Source organism: Erpetoichthys calabaricus, chromosome 13, assembly GCF_900747795.2.
Source record: "Erpetoichthys calabaricus chromosome 13, fErpCal1.3, whole genome shotgun sequence".
Classification (NCBI taxonomy): domain Eukaryota; kingdom Metazoa; phylum Chordata; class Cladistia; order Polypteriformes; family Polypteridae; genus Erpetoichthys; species Erpetoichthys calabaricus.
Genome location: NC_041406.2, coordinates 49,995,357 through 50,021,980, shown reverse-complemented (window position 1 = coordinate 50,021,980; position 26,624 = coordinate 49,995,357). Strand labels below are relative to the sequence as shown.

Here is a 26,624-nt window from a genome sequence, read left to right as displayed (position 1 = left end):
GTGGGCTGGACTGCAGCGACACCCAGAAGTGCAGCCTGAAGTAGGTCACCGAGCACCTGGAGCACTTCTGGGGGTGCTATAAGAGGAGCCTGCAGCCACTACTCTAGGTGCGGCAGAGTGAAGACGACGACGCTGCCTAGGAGGAGTGGAGGAAGAGTATTTTGTTGTGTTTTTGTTTCACTTTGGTGTGCTTGTGAGGGACTGTGTTGTGGCTGAGGGACACGAGGAAGACGTGGCACCCAGCTTAAGAAAAATAAAGGTCCTTTTTCTTTGATTTGTACACGTGCCTCCGTTGTCAGTCTGTGTCGGGTTGGGCGCCTATATAGCGCCTTTCACAGTGCATATTCTAAATTTGTTCAGATATTTTCTCTCCTGCAACTTAAAAATACTGCTTAAAATCAGTTCTAAAAATAAAAATTCAAACTTTATTGCATCTTGACTGTTGAATTAGTGAATTCTAAAATATTTCAGGATATTCTCATTTAAACAAACTCTTTATAAAGTGTTTATTTCTAACAACATGTGTTTAAATTATGGTTTGTCAGAGAATCACTCTGTTAGGTTTGTAACATTTGCTATTGTAAGATTTATATTTGTAGCCTTAGCCAGTTAAAAGCTTACTAAAGAGTAATGTTTGTCAGATGAGTCAAATTAATTTAAATTTTAAATATCACAAACTCCTGGTTAATTAATTGTCCAAATTGTCCCCTCCCCTTTTACATTCATCAGGTTTTTAAAGCTTTCTGTGTGAAATCAATCTTGTCAGTTTTACATTACTCCATTATTTCAGAACTCTGGTGTAGCCTTTGTTGTGCAGTTTTTACAGTACCTTATATGACTGATCAGACTTTTCTGATGCATACCCTGTGTGAAGAATTAAAACATTAACTGGGGTAACATTATCTGTAGTCAATTAATCAACCATTCAAATATACTGTATACCATTTTTACTCTGTTCACCACATTATATGGGTTATACACGTGAACATTACTTTAACAAAAAAAGGAGACAATTTTAACGTTTGCATATGCGTATTCAGCAATAAATTAGGATGTTTTGTTCATCCTGCTAATTTCATGTCTTAGAGATTACACAGTACATGTTGTAATAATAAGGAGTTGTGCTTTGTGTTTTAAAGCATTGAAACACTACAGTAAATTAATTTTATTTTGTTAATATCAAATGGAGCTCCTCATTTAATCACTGATATTGATGAGCCAAATAGACACTTGTTTGAAACTTAACTAAATTTTTACTTGTTAGAATTGCCAGTGTGCAGTTTCCACCAGCATTGCACAGTGCTGTACGTGTAGTTGGGAATGCATGTGAAAGTTCCTGACAATCCTGAACTGTATACGGCAGTTAGAAAATGGACAGAATCCTTGGAGATTTATCTGTGAGTGTGTTCATTGCAATCAGTGAATGAATGCGAACTGTTCATTATATAGGATACTGTTAAAAAGCGATTCACCTCGCCATCATTTCATCTCCTTTTACAAATGTAGGACACTGCAAATTACACAATTGTAATTCACATCTGGATCTGATCAATCACATCATTGCGCTCTCAAAGCATGAATAAATATATTTCTGAACTAACTCCAAAATGAGATGAAAGTGGCAGTATTGAAAGCCCAAGTGTGTATATTTTTGTTTTTTAATAATAGACACAGTTTCAGCAATGGTGCACTGAAATTCTGCTGCCTCAAGCACAAAGAATTTCCTGATATGACTTCTGCTGTTTTGTGTTGATGTAGTGTTGTACCATCACTACTGTGAGACATTTAGTTTTATCTCACTTTTGATACATATTATTGTGTCTTGTGAAGTAATTTGTTTGCTTGTAGTTGCACATGAGGGTAGTACCTACTTTGACATTGTACTACCAGTACTGTAAAAAAGATAGTACTGTTATGTTTTCAGAATTTTGGTATTGACTTAGTACCAAAGTATTGGTTTTTGTGACATACCGTACATCCTGGTATAGTATCTACTTGGCATAAAATTGTAAAGCCCTGCAGAGGATGGTGTAGCGGGCACAGAATTTTACTGGCACTCAGCTGTCATATATAACAATGCCTTAGAACAGGAAAGGGTATTATTAAAGACCTCATCTATTCTGCACTGTTACTTTTTTCATTTCTTCCATCTGGCAAATACTACAGGTATCAGCGCTCACACCAGTAGATTTAGGGACAGTTTCTATCCACAGGTCCAAATGTTACTGAAAAGCCAGACATAATAACAAATGTTGTAAGAAATATTGCAACTTAAACACTGTATGCATTATGTATGTGTATATACACAATTAAACATAATTGTGATATATATATGTTGCATGTTTTTAGACTTCTTACGTGTGTGTGCCTTTTTGTTTGTACTGTATTATTGTCAACTGTTTCTTTTCCTAATTAAATATTCGCAAGAGTATTTAAGATTTCAGTTTAGAATCTTGGAAAGTTTAGTGGCGCAGAGCTGGCTTAAAAATTGTTGTGTTGATGACCTCACATGGTGAGACCTCAGAGAAACAACCACTGGAAATCCGCCAGAGCAACACAGCAACAGTAATGCAAAATGATGGCGCCAATAAGAAAAAGAAAATTATATCAGAGTCATTTGGCAAGAAAAGAAATGCTAAAATTAAATAAAAAGTGCAAAAACACAACCAATACACTAAAAGATAGTCAAAATAAATTCTATACATTTCAGAATAAAAAATTAATTGAACCAGGAGAATATTTTATTTTGCCAAACACAAATGAATAAAAAATTGTCAGCCTGCTAGTTCATAACAAACTTGAACTTAGTTTTTCTCCTAATGAATGGCTGATTGATTGTCTTCCTTATATATACCCAAGTGCATCATTGGTCTTTACTTTCTATCCTGTAAGTGGCAATTTCTAATTGTCAAAACATTTCATTCAAAAAGTTTGTTCTTCATATATGAATAAATAATACAAGTTATATTTTGAGTATGGTAATGGCAATAGGAATGTCCTGTAGAAGAGAAAGAGAGAAAGAAGCATATTGGTACTAGAGTAATGTATATTCTAATATGAAAATTTATGGGAAACTAGAAGATGATATACACTACATGTGTATGTAGTGCCAGGCCTAACCCTAAAAACGATCACTGGTTTTGAAAAGACATTATGGCTACTACATGTACTTTAAACCTGCCTTACACCCAGAGGCAACTTAATAGTTTGTAGGGATCAGTATCCGACTGATTGCAAGTTTGTTGTTTTTGATTCTGTCCATTTAAGTTTTAGTTTTCCTTGTTTTTTGTCCCTTCCTTATTATTTTGTTAAAGAACACGTACAGTGGAACCTCGGTTCACGACCATAATTCGTTCCAAAACTCTGGTCGTAAACCGATTTGGTCGTGAACTGACGCAATTTCCCCCATAGGATTATATGTAAATACAATTAATCCATTCTAGACCATACGATCTGTATGTAAATATATATATTTTTTAAGTTTTTAAGCACAAATACAGTTAATTAAACCATAGAATGCACGGCATAATAGTAAACTAAATGTAAAAACATTGAATAACACAGAGAAAACCTTGAACAACAGAGAAAACTAAGACTGCAATAGTTTGCGCTATAGTGCTACCAACCACTGGCTAAAAACACTTTTTTTTAATGAGTTTTAAGCACAGGGAAAAAAATAAACATTTGAAAAAATCTGTAATTTAATAAACCACCAAGAAAAGTAACATTGCAACAATGCACGTTGCGAACCGATCGCTGTAAACAGAAGTGAGAACAAAATCAAGCCCAGTGCATTCTTTAACTGCCTTCCTACCTTATGCGTCCAGCTCTCTCTGTCGTGCTGCCAGTGTGTGCGTCTGTCTCTCTCGTGCTGCCTGTGTGTGTGCGCGTCTCTCTCTCTCGCTGCCTGTGTGTGTGCGTGTCTCTCTGTCGCGCTGCCCGTATGTGTGCGTCTGTCTCTTTCTCGCACTGCTTGTGTTTGTGCGCGTCTCTCTGTCTCGCGCTGTCTGTGTGTGTGCGCGTCTCTCGCTCTCGTGCTGCCTGTGTGTGTCGCACTCTCTCGCTCACACTCTCTTGCTCGCTGCACAGGAAATGCACAGGGAGAGACTGAACATGTACAAACCGAAAGGGAAACTGGCTTGTTCGTATACCAAGTGTGTGGTCGTGAATCGAGGCAAAAGTTTGGCGAACTTTTTGGTTGTAAAACCGATTTGTACGTGTACCGAGACGTTCGTGAACCGAGGTTCCACTGTACATCTTTCTGTATAGTTTTTACTTTCTTGGTGTCATTTTGGATATAGAGGGACGTTATGAGATCATCCATCCCCAAATTAGAGTATATACACTTTATTAGTTCTATCTGTTGACTTTAAATAAATGAAATGGATTCAGAGGACTAGAAAAGCTCATAGCATTTTTTTTTTAAGAAGACTGTGTATACATGGAGGTTTTCTCATAATACCTACTTCTGGTCCATCAGGATATATTAATGTTCCAGCTGATCCTTCCTACCAACACTAGCACTATGGTTTATCTCATAGCTAGTGTGTTTTTCTGATCCTTGATGGGTCTTTCTACCATGTCACCTCACTGATTTTTCTGTAGTGATCCTTTGGCAGCCCTTGTTTTCATGTTTATTTGTTGAATATTGTAAACAACTGCACTAATTCATTTTCAGAACTGATTGTGCATAGTGGGTCACCACAGTACGTAAAGTTAAATATGTGTCTTCTTTTATGCATACATGATTGTGCATAGTGGGTCACCACAGTACGTAAAGTTAAATATGTGTCTTCTTTTATGCATACAAGTAAGTCTGAGGTGCAGCAATTCAAGTAAAATGACAGATTGTGTTATATCGGCACATTAAGTTGGAAAAAAGGTATAATATTTCAAGCAATCGATTTTCAACATGTAATGATACTGTGCAGCTCAACAGCTGCAATTGGGTGATGAAATTCCTGTAGCTATTTTTAGTCTTAAAACTGCTTTTTCAGCTTTTTCATTTTTTAATTCTCTGAAAGACTTGTGTTTTGCTATGGTGATTACTAATGATGACTGAAATATGACTCTGTTGTTGTAGAGCGAGTGCCCTCAGGCAGAAGGGAGCAGTTTGGCTCTAAGAACTGTTTGTTATTTTGATAGCTTACACTTCTAAATCTTTTTTAATCTTTTTGGTAAGTTTTTTTTATTATTATTATAAAACAAGTCCTATTTTTCCATACTTCTAATCAGATTGTTTACTGTTACCTGTTACCATTTAAGTATTATTCTTAAATTAAGATGCAATTACTAGTGGGTTATTCCTGTTTGTTTTAAGTTTGTAAAATACACCATCAGTGACAAAAAGGGGCTTATAGCTGCACACTGTTTGCAATTTGTTTAGAAAATGAGGCAGAAAAAGAAATGACATTGTAGTATAGTTTGTCATCTTGTTCACATTTTTACAGTTATCCGCACATGCTCCTAACCTACAACAACCTACTTATACTACAGTATTATTATGTGTATTTTTTCCACATGCTCAGAACTTTTTTTATTTTCTATAGTATTGTACTAAAGAAGTTGGGAAGCTGCTATTGAAAAGGGAAAAATGCAACAGTTAATTATCTTCACTTTTATGTAATTGTAAAACGGTTCATCTGTACTCATGATGCAGTATATAGGATGCTAAATTAAAAAAATAACATACTAAATGCAGGCACCTAAATCTGTACAGGCAGATGTGAACAGAGGTTGTATTCTTCCATACATCTGTTAAAATAAAAATGTGCGTATTTTAAATAAGAAAAAATACAACCAGAAAATATAAATGAGCAATTAAAACATTGGTGAAGCTGTTTAATGCTCTTATGAGACCACATCTGAGAAAGTGTGTATAGTATTGATTTTAATACTAAAATGGCCATAGTGACTAGACATTGCAGGGCTGAAAAAGTATAATGTTTTCATCATAAGAAATCAAACAGTGTTATTGTAACCTATTAGCTGACTCAGTGAACTTGAAAACCTTAGATTTATTAGTTGAATATTTGCCTCTAACTCACTGTGTGATTCTGATCAGTTGAACTCCTGTTAAAATAAAATACATGACAACAGTTGTACTAAATCTCTGTACTTACAATGCATCATAGGGTAATGTTTACCAAAGAAAGTCACTATATATAAATTAAATCGTTCAAACTGTGAGCATAAACATTATAGAAATCTTATGCAAACACATTAAATCTATTAACTTGTGAACACATACATCATGTAAATGTTATGAGAACACAATAATTTTGATAAGAGAGTGTTATTCAGCACAACATAGTTAATATTTCTTGTTCACCATACATTTAGGAAATATTGAGTCTGGGCTGCTGAATTGGTATTTACATATGAAAGACTTGGTAACTTGTTCCATGTTGTTATTAATTTTAAATTCATGTCTATTGTTATCCAAATTTAAATTCTTTAACAAGAACACATAAGCACTTGTGGAAGCGAGTTATTCAATATATGGAACCAGTTACCTAGAATAGTGGTTGAAAGTACCACCTTTATATCAACTGTTTTTATCTTCTCTTCGCAATGCCATGGTGCCATGGCATCAGGGCAGTTTTAGGAGATAGCGTCAGTGCAGTTTAGGACTGCAGTTTTAAGATGAAGGTTGGAGAAGGGGTCAGTGTTGTTAGGGTTTAATGTGAAGCATGCTACAAGTTCAGTGCACTTTAGGACATAATGTCAGTATAGTTTTAGGATAGAAATTAGGGCTAGGTTAGTGTGGTTACAGTTTAGTATGAATGGTATCCACATTGTTCATGGGATAAATGTTACATCTAACCTAAGACATATATTAATACATAGGAAGCTCACAGTTTAAGTGCTGGAATTTTTTTTTTTGCAAATCGCATAAACTTCTGGCATCACTGTTCAATGTTTTCTTTTCCATCCATGTATATAAAACGTCCATCCAGCATATACAAAATTTCATCCTAAAAGTGCTTTCCTAAATCTGCACTGACATTATGTCTCTACAGTGCTGCAAATAAATGCTTCTTGAACCTGCCTGTTTCATTACTTGGTGCATATCAGGAACCAGCATTAATTAACCAAGTGCACACTCACACTCATTCATTCTGCGTCAAATTTGAATCAACAACCTGTAATGTAAACCTTTCGTATTTGGAATGATGCTTGGGGTACTTCAGAGAAAACCTACAAACAGAGGAAGGCTGTGAAAAATTCCATAGAGACACTGTCCAGGGCAAGATTTGAACTTGGGTCCCTGAAGTAGTGAGGCTGCTGTGATAACCATTACACCACAATCCATATGGTGTTTTGAATTTAAGTCCTCATTACTTTAAAAGAGCTAGTCAGATAGGTGTTGAAAAGCTGTATAACTATATAAACGCTACCATTTTTCATGCTGATTTGAGGCCAGTTTACTGCAATACTTAATATCATTTGTTTTATTACATTTTTTCTCTCTGGATGTGTCTGTATAAACCAATGTCTAGTTTTGTTGCATAGATTTGTCAGAATTCTGATGTCAGACTCATTAACGAGAAGAGACAAATTAACTAACTGCAAATATTCTGCACAGTCAAATGCATCAAAGTATAGTCAACTACATCAACATATTTTGTACTTAATAAAAATGTTTATGATTCAGGTAGTGTGACGGCTGTTTTTTATACTAAAGTTTTAGTATGAAAGTAGATAATTGTGATTGTTTTAAATTTGAGTTTATAGAATGTGGTGTGGGCTTTTCATATGGGAAAAACTAGCGGGGCCAGATTCTGGTGATTGACAGGGGATCATATTTCCCCAAAACCAGACCTGACCCAGGAGGGAAGTAATTTTCTGAAATATCCAGTCTGTTCTAATAATTCTTCCGCAAGCCTACTGCCAAATTAAAAATAAAAGGAGCCATTGAAGGCTATTATTTTTCATTAAGTGGAATTAAAGCAAAAGAAAGCATTCCTATTTATGTTTTTGCATAGTAATGCAATACTTGCATTACAAACTTTTTTCTCTTTATTTTTTTCTGCTTTATACTAATCAGGAAATTCTGATGAAATACATGTAAAATGGTTTCTCTGTACAAGAGAATTCCACTAAAGATGATAATGTAGTGTAGTAGGGGCAAAGACGTTGTATATTTAATGAATATGCATTTTTTACATTATTACGAGAATGCAGAAATGAAACCAAAGCAGGAAGCTGTTAACTGTTGTGTACGAAAGTTGCAATACTCTTTAGTGATGTAGTCATTCCCAGTGGGCATCCTGTACAGTTTAATTATGCCCAATCATAATTAATGAAAAGAAGAGACATCCTACCGGAAGAATGGCAACCACATCTGGTGAAACTGCCCATTTAGTGAATGTTTTAGTTATTTCTTTAGTATTTAGGCTTCAAATGAAGACACTTTTTGGTTTAAATATTTTTTTTGAAAGAAATCTCATGTTAACCCATATTAAGTGATCATAGACTGCAAGCATAGTATTTGGTTTTGAATTAAAGATTTATTGTCAAAGGTCGAAATGTAGCCTGTTGTTTAAGTACCATATGCAATTGTACATTAAATGGTAGCCCTAAAGGATAAATGTGAATCCACAATCAAAAAAATCTGTATACTTACCAAAAAGTCAAGACATTAATTATAAACCTATTTATGTCAGTTAATTTCAAACATTTTCATTGTATTTGTTTTCTAGTTATTGTTTGTTGTACTCCTCAGCATGCTCCCTGCACAGCCATATGTATTATATTCTCTTGTTTCAACAGTTTTTTACAAACATTCTCATTCCTAGATTACGAAACACAGAATAAGATGTTACTATCCTTGTGCAAGCACTTACAATAGGTTCAGTTACGCTTGTCGGTGAATGGTGAATGGTAGACTTGGAGAAATTTGTAGAATATTGGGACACATCATCAGTAGTGTTCCTCTGGCTCATGGGGTGTTTCGGCCTTTCACACTATACACCCTCACCAGAGGCGGCCAACTATAGGGTGATCAGCCCAAAGCTTGCGTCCCATGCCCAATTAGTTATGAGAGTCGTTTTGGTGTCAAATGACTGACATCTCATGAACCTTTGTATGGCAGCCTAAGCTTGTTACTTGGAGGCCCAGCAGAGGGCTTTCCTGTTCATCCAAAGCCACTGGTTACTTCTCTCTGCTGCCTCTGATGCAGCTTTGATGGCTATGCGCTGGCTCTGGCCCCTAATTCCCAGGTCTCTCAGCAGTTTGATGGTAGATGTTGCCACAAACCCTCTGCATCCAACTTCCACTGGGTGAACTTCCATGGTCCAGCCACGATGTTGCGCTTCAGTAGCTAACTCAGCATAGCGTATATATTTCCGCTTGTATGCCTCATCCACAGAATCCTCCCAGGGTATGGCGAGCTCGATAATGTAACCATTCCTTAAGGAAGGGGACCAGAGCACCATGTCAGGTCTCAAGGTAGTAGTGTCAATCTCCGGAGGAAACACTAACAGTTGGCCAATATCTACCAACAGTTTCCAGTCGTGTGCTAAGCACAGCTGGCTTCTCTCTGATGGTGTGGAGTTGCTCCTGGTAACTGTAGCACCTTCTTGGACAAAGACAGTCGTCCATGGATGATTAGATGTTGGTGGTGAAAGGGCATTGATGAGAGATCGTTTTTCCTCCATTGTGGATGCAAGGCTCTTTAGGACTTGGTTGTGGCACCAAGTGTATCGGCCTTGGGTGAGACTGGTCTTACACCCTGTGATTATGCCGGAGGGAAGCTGGCCTGGAGCAAAGGGCACACCCTGGATCTTCACCAATCCACTGATGGAGATTGGTTGGTGTTGGCAGGATGTCATAAGTGGCTCTGATGGTAAAGCTCAGACTCCTTGCCTCAATAGCCCACACATCATTCCAGCTAAGATTCCTCCTTTCGACACTGTCCCACCGTGTCCACTGCCCCTGTTTGCCAAGGGAGACTGCCTTGGCCCAACTTGCAACCTCCTCCTGACGATATACTTCCTCCACCACCATCCTCCTCTGTGCTTGAGCAGTGGCTTTATTCCAGACTGGGTGGCTAATTGTAAGGCCAAGGCCTCCTCTTTCATGCTGAACATTTCCCACGATGTCAGCATATCTGAGAGCTGATATTGTCTCCTTCACCGCTGTTGCTGGTCTCCATTTTTGCCCAGCAGCCAAGGTTGGTGTGTTGCTCCTCACCACTTTGTCCTGAAAATCATTCAATGTCATCTGCAGTCGTGTTTTTGTGCACTTGTACTCCTCTGTGAGGCTGGTGAGGGGCAGCTTGAGGACACCGTCTCCATTGAGGCCTATGGTGGTGAGGCTCTGCGGAACTCTGAGCCACTTTTTAATGTAGGCTGTGACTCCTCTTTCCAGCTTCTCTACTATTGAGATGGGGACCTCATAAACTGAAAGGGGCCACAATGCCCGGGTTAGGAGACCAAACTGGAAGCACCAGGTCTTTAATTTCCCAGGTAGCTGGGTGTTGTCGATGGACCGTAGGCCAGCATTAATGTCCTTGCGCAGTTGTTTCACCTGGTCTCTGTCTTTCAGGCTTGCATCGTAGCACCTTCCGAGGCTCTTTACAGGCTGTTTCGATACTGTGGGGATTGGCTCATCTCCGATGAAGAACCTGTGGTCAGCAAGCACTCCCTTCACCACTGAGATGCTGCGCGACTTAGATGGCTTTACCTTCATCCGGGCCCAACTGATATTCTCCTCCAGTTTTCTGAGCAATATCCTGGCACATGGGACAGTGGTAGTTAGTGTGGTAATGTCATCCATGTAGGCCCATTTTGAGCCTCGAATGATGATCTCCATTGCCATGGTAAACGCCAAGGGAGAGACTGTGCATCCAGCCATAATGCCTACCTCCAAGCACTGCCATGAAGTTGTAAATTCCGGAGTTGAAAAGCAGAACTGCAAGTCCTGAAAGTAGGCTTTAACCAAAGTTGTGATGGTGTCTGGGATGTTGAAGAAGCTGAATGCAGACCAAAGGAGCTCATGGGGCACAGAGCCAAAGGCATTAGCGAGGTCCCTTTTCTCCAGCTTTGCCAATTTGGTCTGGTGCCAGATCATGCTTGCATGTTCTAGACACCCAGAGAAGCCCAATATCCTTGCCTTCTGTACAGATGTGTCAATGTATTCATTTCTGCGCAGATACTCGGCCATCCTCCGTGCAATGACACTGAAGAAGACTTTACCCTCCACATTAAGCAGGGAGATTGGACGGAACTGGCTGATGTTCATTGCGTCCTTTTCCTTTGGGATCAAGACTCCACCTGCCCTACGCCACACTTTGGGTATGGTTCTCTTCTGCCATACTGTTCTCACGAGCTTCCAAGGAAACCTACAAACATCTGGTGCATTCTTGTACACTTTGTACGGGACTCCATTTGGCCCAGGGGCTGATGCTGTTCTCACCCTATGGACTGTCTTCTGCACCTCTTTCCATGTTGGAGGGCCAATCTCAAATTGATGTACTGCGGGGTCGATTGGTGGAATGTCTGAGGGGATGGCCAGGTGTTCATAGCGCCTTGGATCAGAGTGTGTTGTTCTCAATTGCTCCTCCAGGTTGTTCTTTGTTGTTTTTAGAACTCCACTTTTTTCCTTGGTGAAAAGAGTCTTTAGGAATTTGAAGGGATCTTTGTAGAACTGACTTATTGTTTGTTCTTTCTTCCTTCTTCGTTTCCGTAGATTCTCTGCTCTACGGAGGGATGCCAGATGGATTTTAATGTCAGCTTGGAGAGTGCTTATGCCCTCCTTTTCCACTCCAGAGGCCTTCTTCCAAAGTTTCTTAAGTCGTCTCCTTTCTTGAACGAGACGCTTAATTTCCTGTTGCCTCCTGGAAACTGGTGGGGTTGGGGCCTGCTTAGCACCTTTTGGTTCTTGTATTCTGAAGCGTTCTGCCCCGTACTGATAAATAATGTCTCCCATTCTCTCCAACTTCTTATCCACTGTGCCTTGAAGTTGCTTTAGGGTTAAGGTCAGGTCAGAATTCACCGTCTGCCACAGCTTTTTCTCCCTAGCACCTCACACGCAGCCTGTGCCCTGGAAGTTTCCGCTCGACTGCAGGTCTGGGAGTTTGGGTGGAATCCACCGCTGATGTTTGTCCCACTGTTAATTCTGTGCTTGAGTTTACATCCTCCATGACAGTGGTGTTGATGCACTGCAAGCTATGGTTTTCGTCCAGCTGCTGAGCTTCACTCGACTGATTTGACCCTTTTCGCAGAAAATGATCAATGCGAGGCCCCTGTCTCTCTTCCCTCAAACACTTTTTCTTTCCCTGGTGAATCCTCAACCCCCTAAATATTTCTGTTCTTTTTGATTAATCATATACAGATTTCATGTTAATGACTGGGCATTTGTTCATACTTTCTAATTCATCGAACAGTTTCACAAGTTACCTATCCAGTCCTGTTCTACAGATAGACTATCACAAACTACTGTATCTTTTCCACTATTAGTGCAGTCATGACAGATGCCATTAAAGTTGTGACTGCTGCAATCATAAATCAAACAACAGAAAGAGAAAAAAATAATTACCAGTTATAAAACTTGGATAAACAAATGGAGATGACATTGTCAAAAAGTAATAAACCATGTAAGTTTCAATGAAGTTTTAAGATTACAGTCGAAAAATCATCCAAATCCTTTTCATCATCATTGGGTTAACTTCTAGATATGGAACAACAGACTTTTAGTGAAATTATCCAGATGCTATAAATTTTGTATTAAATTAATCAAATATATAAATTCAAATAGACTCAAGAGTAATAAGTGAAGTAACAACATACACAACTGAATAAAGACAAAATTGCTAATGTAGAACCATGGACAGATTGTGAAAGTAGTAACAGGGTTTCACAGACAGATATTTAACTGGAATTGGATGGGATCCATAAGATCATCAAGCTCACGGTAATCTGTTTGAAAGTCTTAAGATATCTGTGATAATTCCCATGCCTAGGGAAAGACTTTTATCTGTCTTTTAAAAAATATACAATTGTGCTAGCTTTTGTTCATGTCACTAAGCAAAATTACAAGCAACTAAGGTTTAGAGAAACCAAATGGCAGAATTTTGATCATTCTGCCAACACACTGTTGTCTTTTGGATATTTATTTATATAATAAATGGTCCACCAATATTTAAGAATATGCATTAATCACAAAAAAGTAGAAGCATTTTACAGCAGTTGGCACATACCTTAACAGTGCTTCCCAAACTCGATCCTGGGGACCCACTGTGGCTGCAGGTTTTTGTTCCAACCAGCTTCTGTTTTTAATTGGACTCCTGGGCTAATTAAGTGAACTGTTGTTTCCCAAGTTCTGTGTTTTGGGAACAATATAGATATTAAAAAACTAAGCTTGACAAAAAATAAATAGATAAATATAGCAAGCAGTTACATGGAAATAATGTATTTTTTTCTGTTAAACAATATTTTCATCTTGATTTTCATTCTACTTTTCCAGGTGTTCTAATTGTTTAATTAATCTATTATTTACTAATTAGAGGGTCTAACGCTAAAGTAGTTGCAGCCCTTAATTATTCATTGTTGTTTGCCTGGGTGTCTGCTCTGCTTGTTTTTAATTGCCATAAATAAGATACAATGAAGGGGGAAAACTGCACAGAGGAAGGGCAAAATATAATGAAATCAACAAAAGAGAGTTTAAGCATTTAAATCTATTGAAAAAGCAGAAATATTTCTAAATGTTTTATAAATGTAAAAATCATGCTGCTGTGCTTTTCTGACTGCAGAATAAGAGAAAAAACAGCTAATTAAATGAGATCAATGTTATCAGGTGGTGTCTCTGATTATGAATCTGGTTGGAACAAAAACCTGCAGCCACAGTGGGTCCTAAGGACTGAGTTTGAGAACTCCTGCCTTATAAGACATTTTTGAATCAACAAACCCTTTGGAAATCACATTGTTTTGTCAAAATGTAAGCATTCAGTTTCAGAACAAGAAAATTGGTTGTGTGTTGGTTTAATGATTGAAAGTTGGTTATCATATGGATTATATATTCTTCCAGTGTCGTCATCTGTGACTTTGAGATCTGAGTGCTGTTGTATTTATCACCTCAGCAGTAGTTGGTGATTGTTTGTTGTTCAGATGCCACTTATAGTGTTATAAGGATGAATTGGCCTCTATTAGAGGTACTAATATTGAACACATGCATTAAATTTTCATCACTGTAATTTTTACATAAAGTCTATGAACATCATCCATACTGTACTTTATAGTACAGGGTTAAGATCATGTTACCATTGTTAATATTTATTTTTTTTGTGTTGCACTAAGCTGCTTTGTTAATGTTTTTCAATTATAGAACAATATTTTCTATTATTTTATCATCTACCACTATGTTTATTTGCTAATGTTATTTACAAATTATTTATGTAGTATTGACTTTGCATGTTCTCCTCATGTTTACATGGGATTTCCTGTGGGTACTCCTGTTTCCTTACATATTCCTAAAGACTTGCAGGTTAGGTTGCTTTGCGATTCAAAATTGTGTGAGTAGGCCCTGTGATAATCTGATACTTTGCCCAGAGTTGGCTCCAGCCCTGACCCTGATACTGTCGGGATGGGCTCCCCCTCCCCTTTGACCCAGAGCTACATTAAATGGGTCTAACAATGTTATGTTAGTGTTGTTCTTAGAAAATGATACCTGAACATACTTCACATTATTAGTTCTGTTCAGTTGACGTAGCTGTGACAACTGGGGTACTGGCAATTTTGAACAGTGCACTGTTTTTGGGAGGTCAATTACATAGTACAATACAGTTATTATTCAGTATGGTTGAACTCAGTTACTAAGCCTAAATACCTGTCAGATTTTTCAGTTTGCTAAACTGACACTTCTCAACATACTGTATATATCAAATGTGAGTTTCTGGTTTACACACACACATAAAGGTATGCACAGAAACATAGTTTAATATATAGTGATCAAAGTTTAGGCACTGCATTTACTAGCCAAGATAATGCCCTTATTAGTAACTCAAAATATAACTAATATTAACCTCCCCCCAGCCACACAATTTTCTTTAACGATCTCCATTACTTGTATTACATATCTAAAGCAAACTGTAAGTGTTTAGAGAAAAACTGCCCTAAGGATTCTTCATGATATTTTTCTCATGTCTTATGTTTAGCTTTATGAAGTGTCAGTGATGAATTTGGAGCAAGAAAGGCCATTTGTCTGCAGCGCCCCAGGCTGCTCCCAGGTGAGTGCAGTGGAAACAATGCCACATATGTAGCAAGTAATTTGATAAGGGGTGTCACTCTGTATCACTGAAAATATATAGAAACGTATCACAAGATGCTTTCCGCATTAAGTCCCTTTGTTTTGAGAAAAACACATTGATAGTGCAAAATTTAATCAGGTGTTTTAAAATAGGCACAGATGTTTCTTAAATATAATAATTGTACATGGATTCTATGGTATGATTTTTCTACAATAACAGATTGAAGCATGGCTGCAGTTTCGTTACAGTAGGTGATCAAAAAAGCAAAATAATAAACCATAAAAGTGGAAAGTAGATATTTACTCTGAAAATATAATTTATTCTGTTTGTATATTCCTTGACTGTTCAGTTTATATTACAATTTTTTCACCTTTTGCTTTGATTCTTTCATGATATGTATGTTTGTTTATGTTTGTAAATATTGCAAGGTCATTTAGTTTCTGTTTTAGTAAATGAATGTATTTGGTTAAGGTTGCTTTATAAAATAAATTGAATTCAAGTAATTTAATCCTAACATTTCAAGTGTTGTGTAGTACAGGAAGCAAATTGCGGTTCTTATGAGGGGATGTGCAACATGTACATCTCTGCTGATTCTGTAGTATTCAGTCTATTGTTTCACCACCATCAAATCATAAACCTATCATGATAGAAACACTTTAAGTTCTGATATTCAGCAGAAAATTAGAGTATATGAGGAGATAAATCATATTAGGATTTTTAAAATATGCAGTGCATCCGGAAAGTATTCACAGCGCATCACTTTTTCCACATTTTGTTATGTTACAGCCTTATTCCAAAATGGATTAAATTCATTTTTTTCTTCAGAATTCTACACACAACACCCCATAATGACAACGTGAAAAAAGTTTACTTGAGGTTTTTGCAAATTTATTAAAAATAAAAAAACTGAGAAATCCCATGTACATAAGTATTCACAGCCTTTGCTCAATACTTTGTCGATGCACCTTTGGCAGCAATTACAGCCTCAAGTCTTTTTGAATATGATGCCACAAGCTTGGCACACCTATCCTTGGCCAGTTTCGCCCATTCCTCTTTGCAGCACCTCTCAAGCTCCATCAGGTTGGATGGGAAGCGTCGGTGCACAGCCATTTTAAGACCTCTCCAGAGATGTTCAATCGGATTCAAGTCTGGGCTCTGGCTGGGCCACTCAAGGACATTCACAGAGTTGTCCTGAAGCCACTCCTTTGATATCTTGGCTTTGTGCTTAGGGTCGTTGTCCTGCTGAAAGATGAACCGTCGCCCCAGTCTGAGGTGAACAGCGCTCTGGAGCAGGTTTTCATCCAGGCTGTCTCTGTACATTTCTGCAGTCATCTTTCCCTTTATCCTGACTAGTCTCCCAGTTCCTGCTGCTGAAAAAAATCCCCACAGCATGATGCTGCCACCACCATGCTTCACTGTAGGGATGGTGCCAAGTTTCCCCCAAATGTGACGCCTGGCATTCACACCAAAGAGTTCAATCTTTGTCTCATCAGACCAGAGAATTTTGTTTCTCATTGTCTGAAAGTCCTTCAGGTGCCTTTTGGCAAACTCCACGCGGGCTGCCATGTGCCTTTTACTAAGGAGTGGCTTCCGTCTGGCCACTCTAACATACAGGCCTGATTGGTGGATTGCTGCAGAGATGGTTGTCCTTCTGGAAGGTTCTCCTCTCTCCACAGAGGACCTCTGGAGCTCTGACATAGTGACCATCGGGTTCTTGGTCACCTCCCTGACTAAGGCCCTACTCCCCCGATCGCTCAGTTTAGATGGCCGTCCAGCTCTAGGAAGAGTCCTCGTGGTTTCGAACTTCTTCCACTTATGGATGATGGAGGCCACTGTGCTCACTGGGACTTTCAAAGCAGCAGAAATTTTTCTGTAACCTTCTCCAGATTTGTGCCTCGAGACAATCCTGTCTCGGAGGTCTACAGACAATTCCTTTGACTTCATGCTTGGTTTGTGCTCTGACATGAACTGTCAACTGTGGGACCTTATATAGACAGGTGTGTACCTTTCCAAATCATGTCCAATCAACTGAATTTACCACAGGTGGACTCCAATTAAGCTGCAGAAACATCTCAAGGATGATCAGGGGAAACAGGATGCACCTGAGCTCAATTTTGAGCTTCATGGCAAAGGCTGTGAATACTTATGTACATGTGCTTTCTCAATTTTTTTATTTTTAATAAATTTGCAAAAACCTCAAGTAAACTTTTTTCACGTTGTCATTATGGGGTGTTGTGTGTAGAATTCTGAAGAAAAAAATGAATTTAATCCATTTTGGAATAAGGCTGTAACATAACAAAATGTGGAAAAAGTGATGCGCTGTGAATACTTTCCGGATGCACTGTATATGGCACCATTGTCAACAATTTTAGCTGGGGACATACATATAATTTCAGCCTAAGCATTAAGACATTTTATAACATTTCATTTATTCTTATCTCTAAATCTTAAATACCATGCTCATATCTTTAATCATAATCAACAGAATATGTCAGCTTGACTCCCATGTCTGAGAAGTTTGTTTGGACTATTTTGTTATCTTGCATGAAATGCATTTTTAATTAAAATGTAATATATAGATCTATGCACTGCTTAATTACAGTATATATTCGCGATCCAATAACAGAGAGGATTGTGTTTACAATTTTGTGTCACTAACATCTTCATGCACTGGTTTCTTTGCAAAGACTTTACTGTTTAATCATTTGCTTACTCTTTAAAAGATGGCCCTCCACTATTCTTTAACAGGTACAGCAAATCTCTTGTTCAGCATGAGCTGTAGAAGTTAGGTTACCATTTGTGTCAGGTGATGCCTGTCCATTCTGCCTGCCCTCCTTGCCTCTTTTCTTTTCTGCTTAGTTATGCCAAGGAGACTTACCAGCATTTCTTAATACTTGAAAACTTACTTAAAATGATGCCTCTATGATGTGCTTCAGATATCTCTGCTTTTGTTTTGTCATGCTAGATTGTCTTATGTACTGTTTACTCTTGAGCGCTAACATCTTGCCATATTGCTGAAACTTTGATATTTCAAAGTGCATTAGCTCTCTTCAGTGAATCATTCAAGAGTGCAACATTTACCATTCAGTCATCTTGTCTGTATATGAAAGTGCTTTATTACACTTTTGCAGCCTAGTACAAACAACCAGCAGCCTTAACTCTGGGTAAATCTGAAGAGTTTTCACATGTTGGTTTTCACATTAATCAGTCATTCATTTCCCGGACAGTGTTTACAAGAATGTGAAGTTTCTCTTTGCTAGTAATGCTCCTTATAAAAGACAACAGAAGGCCCACTGATGCCCAGCATTTCTGTGCAATGTAATTTATATATTCCGTGAATTAGCATCCCAGAATAAATGTGAAAATATGACTTTTTAATGTTAAACAAAAATAATAAATACACTGCTCAAAAAATTAAGGGAACACTTAAATAACACTTTGAATCTTGATGAATGAAATATTCAAGTGGAAAATCTTTACTGAATAATACTGCATAATTTGTTGAGAACAAAATGATGTAAAAATGGTTAATGGAAACCAAAATCACCAACCCATTGAGCGCTGGATTCAACATTTCACTGAAAATCAAAGTCAAAAATTAAAATCACAGGCTGATCCAACTTGCATGAATTTCTTCACGACAACTCATAATGTGACTCAGTAGTGTTTATGGCTCTCATGTGCCTGTATGCACTCCCGACAATGTCTGGGCATGGTCCTAATGAGATGGTGGATGGTGTCCTGGGGAATCTCCTCCCAGACCTGGATCAGAGCATCAGTGAGCTCCTGGACAGTCTGTGTAACTACCTGGTGGCGTTGGATGCACGATACATAACGTCCCAAGGGTTCTCAATTATATTCAGGTCTGGGGAACATGTGGGCCAGTCATTGGCATCAGTGCCTTTGTCATCCAGAAACTGTGTACACACTCTGGTTGCATTAAGCATTGACTATCGCTCTGAGGTTTTCCTCCCAGTACCTAACAGCAGTCAGGGTGCTTCTGCCTAACAAATGGAGGTCTGTGTAACCCTCCAGGGATATCCTTCCCCAGACCATCACTGAACCACTGCCAAATCAGTCATGCTGGATGATGTAGCAGGCTCTGTCACGTGCTCAGTGTTAACCTGATGTCATCTGTGAAGAGAATGGGGTTATCAGAGGCGGAGCTGCCAATTGTAGTATTCTCTGGTGAATGCCTATCAAGCTGCACAGTGATGGGCTATGATCACAGGTCCCACTAGAGGATATCAGGCCCAAGTGCCACCCTCATGGAGTCTGTTTTTGACAGTTTGGTCTGAAACATGCACACCAGTAGCTAGCTTGAGGTCATTTTGTAGGGCTCTGGCAGTGCTCCTCCTGTCCCCCCTTGCACAATGAAGTAGATACCAGTCCTGCTGCTGGGTTGATGTCCTCCTCCAGCTCTGTCCAGCGCTTTTCATGTCATGGCTCATCTTGTGGTGTCTCCACCATGTTCTTGAGACTGTGCTGGGAGACACTGCAAACCGTCTTGTGACGGCATGCATGGATGTGCCATTCTGGATGAGCTGGATTACCTGTGCAACATAAATCGATTGCAGCTACCACCTTATGCTACCAGTAGAGACAAGGAGACTAACAAAACGCACAACTAGAGAAGAATCAGTCGGGAAGGATGAAGAGAGAACAATTGTTTGTCGCCACCATCTATAAAACCATTCTCTTTTTGGGGGTTGTCTTGCTGTTGCCTCTCCAGTGCACCTGCTGCCACTTTTATTTGCACCATAGCAGGTTCCTAATTGGACAGACTGATATTCCTGAAGCTTAACTGACGTTGTGTTAGACTGTAATAATTAAGTGTTCCCATAATTTTCTTGAGCAGTGTATAAGAAAAGTCTTGTTTAGAACATATATTAATTTTCTACTTCCAGATAAAATCTACCTCAATTCTCAGATATCAAGACCTCTTTAGCATTTTGTTATATTAAGTTATATTTCAAGTCTCTAATGGATCAGATTATCATTTGTCCTTGATGGATTTACAAAGCTTTGCGAATCAGTTTGGGGATTTTTCAACATTTTGCACAAAATCAGGAAATAAAATAAATATGCTAAAATCCAAAATATCACAGAAGTTAACTTTGTTGATGGTCTGTATGGAAAAAAGGGGAGTACTTGCATTAAATTAATCAGTGCCAATAAATACTCCCTCTCTTTGTATGGACCTGATGTAGGGTGGATGTCTTTAAAACAAAGCAACAAAATGAGCACAAAAGAACATTTTAAACAAATCAAAGGTTTGCCTACACAGAAGCACTCATTGGTGAAGAGTAGAGAACCATTTGAAACATATGGAACTTTCCCAGAAGCTTAGTGTAATATGCTGTACGTAACAGGAAAAGTAAGAACCACTGCAATGCCGAGATCTGGCTGTATGTTGTTTATTGTTAGACAAGAATGGTGCTCTTTTGCTGAACTACTGCAAAACCAATTTTAACTCTACATTAGTTACACATGTTATTTGCTGTATTTAAGGTGCAGTTGTAGATATTAATGGATATTAATGGATCTATAATCTCCATGACATTCCACAAGAGACGTTTCTTTGAGAGGGTGGGGAGGAAAAGCCCTGGATTGAAAATCCTATTATTTTTGCCTGCATATTGCTTTCAACACATTGTACAGAGGAGAATTATATATACAGAAAAAATTCTTTTAGTGTGATGGCAATTAAGAGGTGCTTTGTAGCCTTTACACAAAGTGATATTTTTGGAGCAGATCAGACACTGCACACTTTCCATGTCACATTGTAAAAGAAAGATGATTAGAACACAATACAGAAAAATAGTGGATAAATATCTGTGCTCATTTTCTAGAAAGTTAGGGAATGAAGTGTGTGATTCAACATACTGCCAAAAGAATTCTTCATTTGCTTAAATGTAAGAAAATTGATGTTCTTGGTTATCCCAGTAGAATCCTGAACTTATTTCAAATGAAAGACATTGGCAAGAACTTAAAAATGCTGTCAGACATTTCTCTCCATGTAACCTTGAAATCACTATAGCATTTTTTCAAAGAGTAGCTGGCAAATAGCACTCCATCAGAATGTAATTAATGTACATTATGAAGCTTTACCCTAAAAATATCATCACCAGCTACGGTTACTAGAGAAAATTCTACAAAGTGTTATGCTTAGTCAGGGTCATGAATTCCTAAAACATGATATAGCTTTATTTGGAAAGCATGTTTTGTAGAATATGCGTGACTAACAGGTAACATTTCACAAATAAAATGCATCAGTATTCCAATGCTAAAATTCTGAAAGAAAGGAACTGAAGCAGAGTGAGGCACTGTACTAATGAATTGCATATCAGTTAAAGTGTATGTACTTTATCTTTGTAACTTTTAAAGATAAATAAACCTTGCTTTTCTTGTTGCCCTGATGCTAGTTTTTCTAATGCTAGGCACAATAACAATAAGTTGTGAAGTGTTCCACTTTACCTATATTGTTGGATTACTTACATACTGTATATTGTTTCAGTCCAGAATTGACATCTGTTGATGGCAGAAATGTGAAAACCTGCACATTAATATTTGGATTAATCATCTTCAGCTGTGTAACAAGATATATCTGATAGAGAAGGTGTCTTCCATGCTTGCACACTTTCTAGGACAGGAACACTCAAAAGACTTTCAGTGTTGCTTTTACCCTGTGCTTGAATTTTGTAATAGAATGAAACAAACTTACTTCTAGTACTGTGCTTTATCCATTTTTTCATCTGTTAACAAGTTCCTTATTCTCAGCTGGTTTGATTTACCACTGTTACCAATGTGCTTCATTAAAAACATATTATTTGTCGGGTAATGGGCAATATTTGGATTTATCTTCTATCTCTCTGTAATTTTGGACAGAAGGATTGATTATTACTTTCACTTGATGACATGACATTTTGTTCACTTCATCTTGTTCACTCTTGCTTTCTGGACCCACCTAAAATGAATAATTTTTAAATAATGGTTTCTGCCATGCAAGGCATTTTTACAAACAACCCCAGATATAATTATTGGCAGTTTTACTCGGTCACTAAACTCTTTCATGGTGATTATATTCCACTTAGTGGCTTCCTTCATAAACCTCCCCCTTGTTAGGATGCTGAATTTAGTCTGATCCTTTTTTCGAAGGTTTCTGGGATGTGTAATACAGTTTACATATCACTGGTTTAATAATCATTTTCTGGTTAACTATGAAATCTTTTCTCCTCCACTCCCATTTATCATCAGGATTCTTTGGGTAAGACCAGTTTTTTTTCATATGATCTGAGAACACCTCCAACCACATCTTCTTTGGCATCCCTCTTCACCTAATTCCTTCCACCTTCATCTTCGTGCACTTCTTCATCCAGTCAGCCTCTGATGTTTCTCACCACTTGCCCAAATCATTCTAGTCTGTTTCTACTCAGGACAGTGCCAATTATCTCTAACCAGGTCTTTCTCTTAACTTGTCATTTGTTTTCCTCTTATGCCATGACATTCCACACATTCAACTGATCCTTAGTATCTCTTATTTGCAGCTTTGCTTCATGTTCCACTTTAATAAGCCATGTCTCACTTCCAAAGGAAATACTAACTCCACACCCAGTTTTACTATTAGAGAGTCCTTTAGAAGTCAAAATGGAGGTCAGCTCCCAGGCTATCTTATATGCAGGTTTCACCCTGCCTATCACAGCTATGCCTTCATCTCTGTCTACAGACAACATTTCACCTACTGTAAATAGAAGAAATTCCCCTAGTTTATCCAACTCAACCCCATTGCAAAATTTAAATTTGCACTTAATAGATCAATATTCTTCACCCCCTCACACACCTTTTACTAACAATGGTTGCACTTGTTGCCTGAATACTCTACTTGGCACTATTAACTTCTTTTATGCACCCTCTTCTGACAAACAATGCATTGGATTGGCTTTCTCCCAACAGCTTTATTACACACACCACATGACCATGCATTCGCCTTGAGCATGCCTCCTGCCCCTTCCTCTTCTAGATATTTCCTGCATTTACTTTGTGGCCTTTCACTTCCAAATAAACTTTTAATCTCAGTATCTTCTCCTTCAATTCTGCTTGAGGTTTTGTCATCAAAACAAGATCATGGTCATACAGCAGCTCCCTTATAAACCGTTCATGCACATCTCTGGCCACTACCTCCATAATCCAGAGGGCAATAGAAAAGACACTTTCTCCTCAGGTATTAATAAGGTATATCAAATCAAAAATCAAAATCAAATCATCATCATGGAAAGCAATACACTCAGAAATGATCCCTGCCTCACCATTACCTCAAAATTTTCACTGCCTCATACATTGACATCACCATTCTACAAATGCATAATGCAGTTTGTTTCTTGCATTTGCCTGGCAACAAAGATCACCTCTATTGTCATTTTCTGATGCTTGAAACCAAGCCACATTTTAGTAATTTTCATTTGATCCATGTTTCTTTCTACCACTATCTCAACAAACTTCATTAACTGCTCCAAAAAGTTGAATGCTTGATATCACCCACACTGCAATGAATTGCCCTTTCCTTGTACACAACAATAAGCATATTTCTTTTCAAATCTTTGTGAATCCTTCCTTCACATACAGTCATTTTGCTTAAGTCTGTCAACCATTCAACTCAAGACCTTTTGCTTTCTTCAGCATTTCTAACACCACTAGTTGCGTCCAATGCTGTATCTGTCTTCATCTTTTTCAGTTCTTTTGCCACCTCCATTTTTAAAAATGCTTGATCCTTCTGTTTTCCCCACAACAAATATCATTATCCCATTCATTCTCCTAATTCATCATCTTCTCCTCATTCAACACATCCCGCTTCACAGAATTGGCCAGCTAGTAAGAGATATATAGTGCACTGTATAAAGAGAAAACATGTGAAGGAGTTATTATGTAAAAAGGATGCTTTGTCAGTTTATTAGGCTGATTCATTGGTGTTAGTAACATGTCATTAACAACTTAAACAACTTAATTATTGGAATGAAAGCTTTACTTTTTAAAGCATACAGTATATATATGCATTTGAGAAGACATTGGGGTATCCTGGATCACATAGTGAAGAGTAATCTGTTTAAAGTCTATGATAGTCTCATGTAATTAAATATCATTTTGTGCTGGCCTAACCATTTAAAATGTATTAGTAAAAGTATGCTGCAATTGGTATCTCTGTACAGTATATAGAGCTGGCTTCTAGCTGGAGTAGTTTTGTGATATCTTTTGGAGGTTTGCCATCTACTATAGAATAAAACACTATTGTCTGTGTGTCCAGTTCACTCAGAGCAATCGAATTGGTCAGTTTGGTTTTGGTGTGATTGGTCAGTTTGGCTTTGGTGACGCAAAGAAAATAAAGTTTGAATGTGAAGAGGATGAAGAGGATTAAGGAAGCATGCTGAGAGAGTCAACTTCAAAGCTGGAAGGTATAAAACTAGACAGAAGGTGAGAAAGGTGCCTCAACAGTCATAGAAGCAAGCTTTACAGAAACAAACTTGAGAAAGGGAGTGCCCATGAAGAGAGATTCAGATACACGTGAAAACAGAGGAAAGGTGCTAAAAGTACATGTAGGGCAAGAGATAGCAATTATTTCTAAATTATTCAATTACCTGTCTAATAAAGGTATCAAAGCTAGTTGTATTATAAAAATCTTTGTAAATTTCATAGTAATTTCAAACAGCTTGTTCTGGTCCTGGCATAATTTGTTGCAGAGAGAACATAAACCTATTAGAGATTTTGTTGCATGGTATACTGCTATACCACTTGTTTATGGGTTCTCTTAGGCTGAGATTTGAGAAAAATATTCTATGTTTTCTCTAAATGTGGAAAACTGATTGGAATGGTGTGGACAGTTGCATTTTGCAAACATGATAAAAAACTATTAATCTTATATATTTTTTTCCATTAAGCACATATTCCTTTCAGGTTGGGTTATTTTATTTCATATCCTTAGCTTATTGTCTTTTCCTTCCATTCATACACCTTGAAATAGAAAACTAAAGGACATAACTTAGCTTGACTTTTAATGCTAATTTAACTTCTTGAAATAAACTACCCTTATAACACAGCAAAGCAACACATCTTCAGAAGAGTCCCTAATACAAAGGGAACGTGAATATATTTCTTCTTAGTTCATTAGCTGTGTTATAGTGACTTGGTTTGCAGAAAATGTAAATTCTAAGACAGCAATCTGTTATTAAACCATTGTGATAGACTGCAAGTCAGCAACAGTGTGGTAGATGCTAACTTTATCATCATATTCAAATACTGTTGACCAGAAATAGTCCAATAAATGATATGGTTGCCCTTAACTCAGTGTAGGAAATAATTTATATGGGTCAAGTTATTGCCCCCACTGATTGATCTCCAGGTTCATGTAATAAACAAATAGGAGCATGTTTGGAAAATATACAAATTAACATCTTATCTTAAGAGAATAGTGAAGCTGAAGTATTTAGTCTCATCAATAGCAGAACAAATTATACAATTAGCAGTTTATAGTTACATTTCTTTCTTTTAATTAAAAGATTTCAGAGCATGAGCAATAAGCACTATATTGATGCAGTCAGAAGTAAACATATTTCTGTTCTAGACTGATGGAGGAGCTAGTCCCACAACACTCAAAATGTTTAAAGGATCAGGAAATGACACGCACCAAAAAGAGTAAAACAAAAGAATAGTAAAAAATAACTAAGCTATCAGAACATCACATTCAATGTGCCAAGGTACACCAAAAGATTTGCTGCAGTTTCTTACCAGTCAGTAGAGCTGAAAGTGTTCCAGACCAAGGACCAGTTTGCTAAATTCCACACATATACACATTTTACTAAAGGTGAAAAATATTAAAATTTTAGTCCAGTGTTAGTGTATTTGCCCTTTAGATCCCTGATGTTATGGTTCAGCCAGAGTTCCTTTTTGTGGTATGCTGCACACTGGTACAAACGAGACACTGCTAGAAATTGTCAGCTGGGAGAATATTCGTGTACAGTACAGTACACCCCCAAATTTCATGGGGGTTACGTTCCTAGAGCACCCGCGAATTGTGAGAAACCGCGAATTTTGAATGTGGTTAAAAAAAATGCCTATTTTTATAGTTTAAACCCTAACTATGCCCCCAAAACACTTTAATTTAATTTCAAACTCAGCTTAATACATTACCAAAAAAAAAGAATGTAAAGTTTAACTCGTATACTGCACAGCACTGTACTGCTATGTCTCCTGCAGTGCTAGAATGTAAAATACCGATGTTACCGCTGTATGTATTGTAGTTCATGCAAGCGCGTTTTCATTGCCAGAAGCCTTAGATCAGGGGTGGGCAAAGTCAGTCCTGGAGGGCCGTAGTGGCTGCAGGTTT

General features: G+C 37.8%; 2 protein-coding genes across 5 annotated transcripts in view; both read left to right on the top strand.

The window, feature by feature from the left end:
• The window catches only part of tax1bp1b (Tax1 (human T-cell leukemia virus type I) binding protein 1b), a 1,153,251-nt gene that overhangs the window by 594,234 nt on the left and 532,393 nt on the right, over positions 1-26,624 (top strand). The window lies entirely within an intron of this gene.
• Positions 1-26,624, top strand: part of creb5b (cAMP responsive element binding protein 5b) — a 403,670-nt gene that overhangs the window by 71,441 nt on the left and 305,605 nt on the right. For 2 of the 4 annotated variants that reach the window (XM_051935766.1, XM_028818226.2), the window contains exon 2: positions 15,158-15,229. The exons of 1 other annotated variant lie outside the window; for it this stretch is intronic. In XM_051935766.1, coding sequence (XP_051791726.1) covers positions 15,158-15,229 — 72 coding nt within the window. Of the gene's footprint in view, positions 1-15,157; positions 15,230-26,624 lie in introns of those variants that run through there. One more of the 4 variants, XM_051935768.1, reaches the window with a different exon arrangement.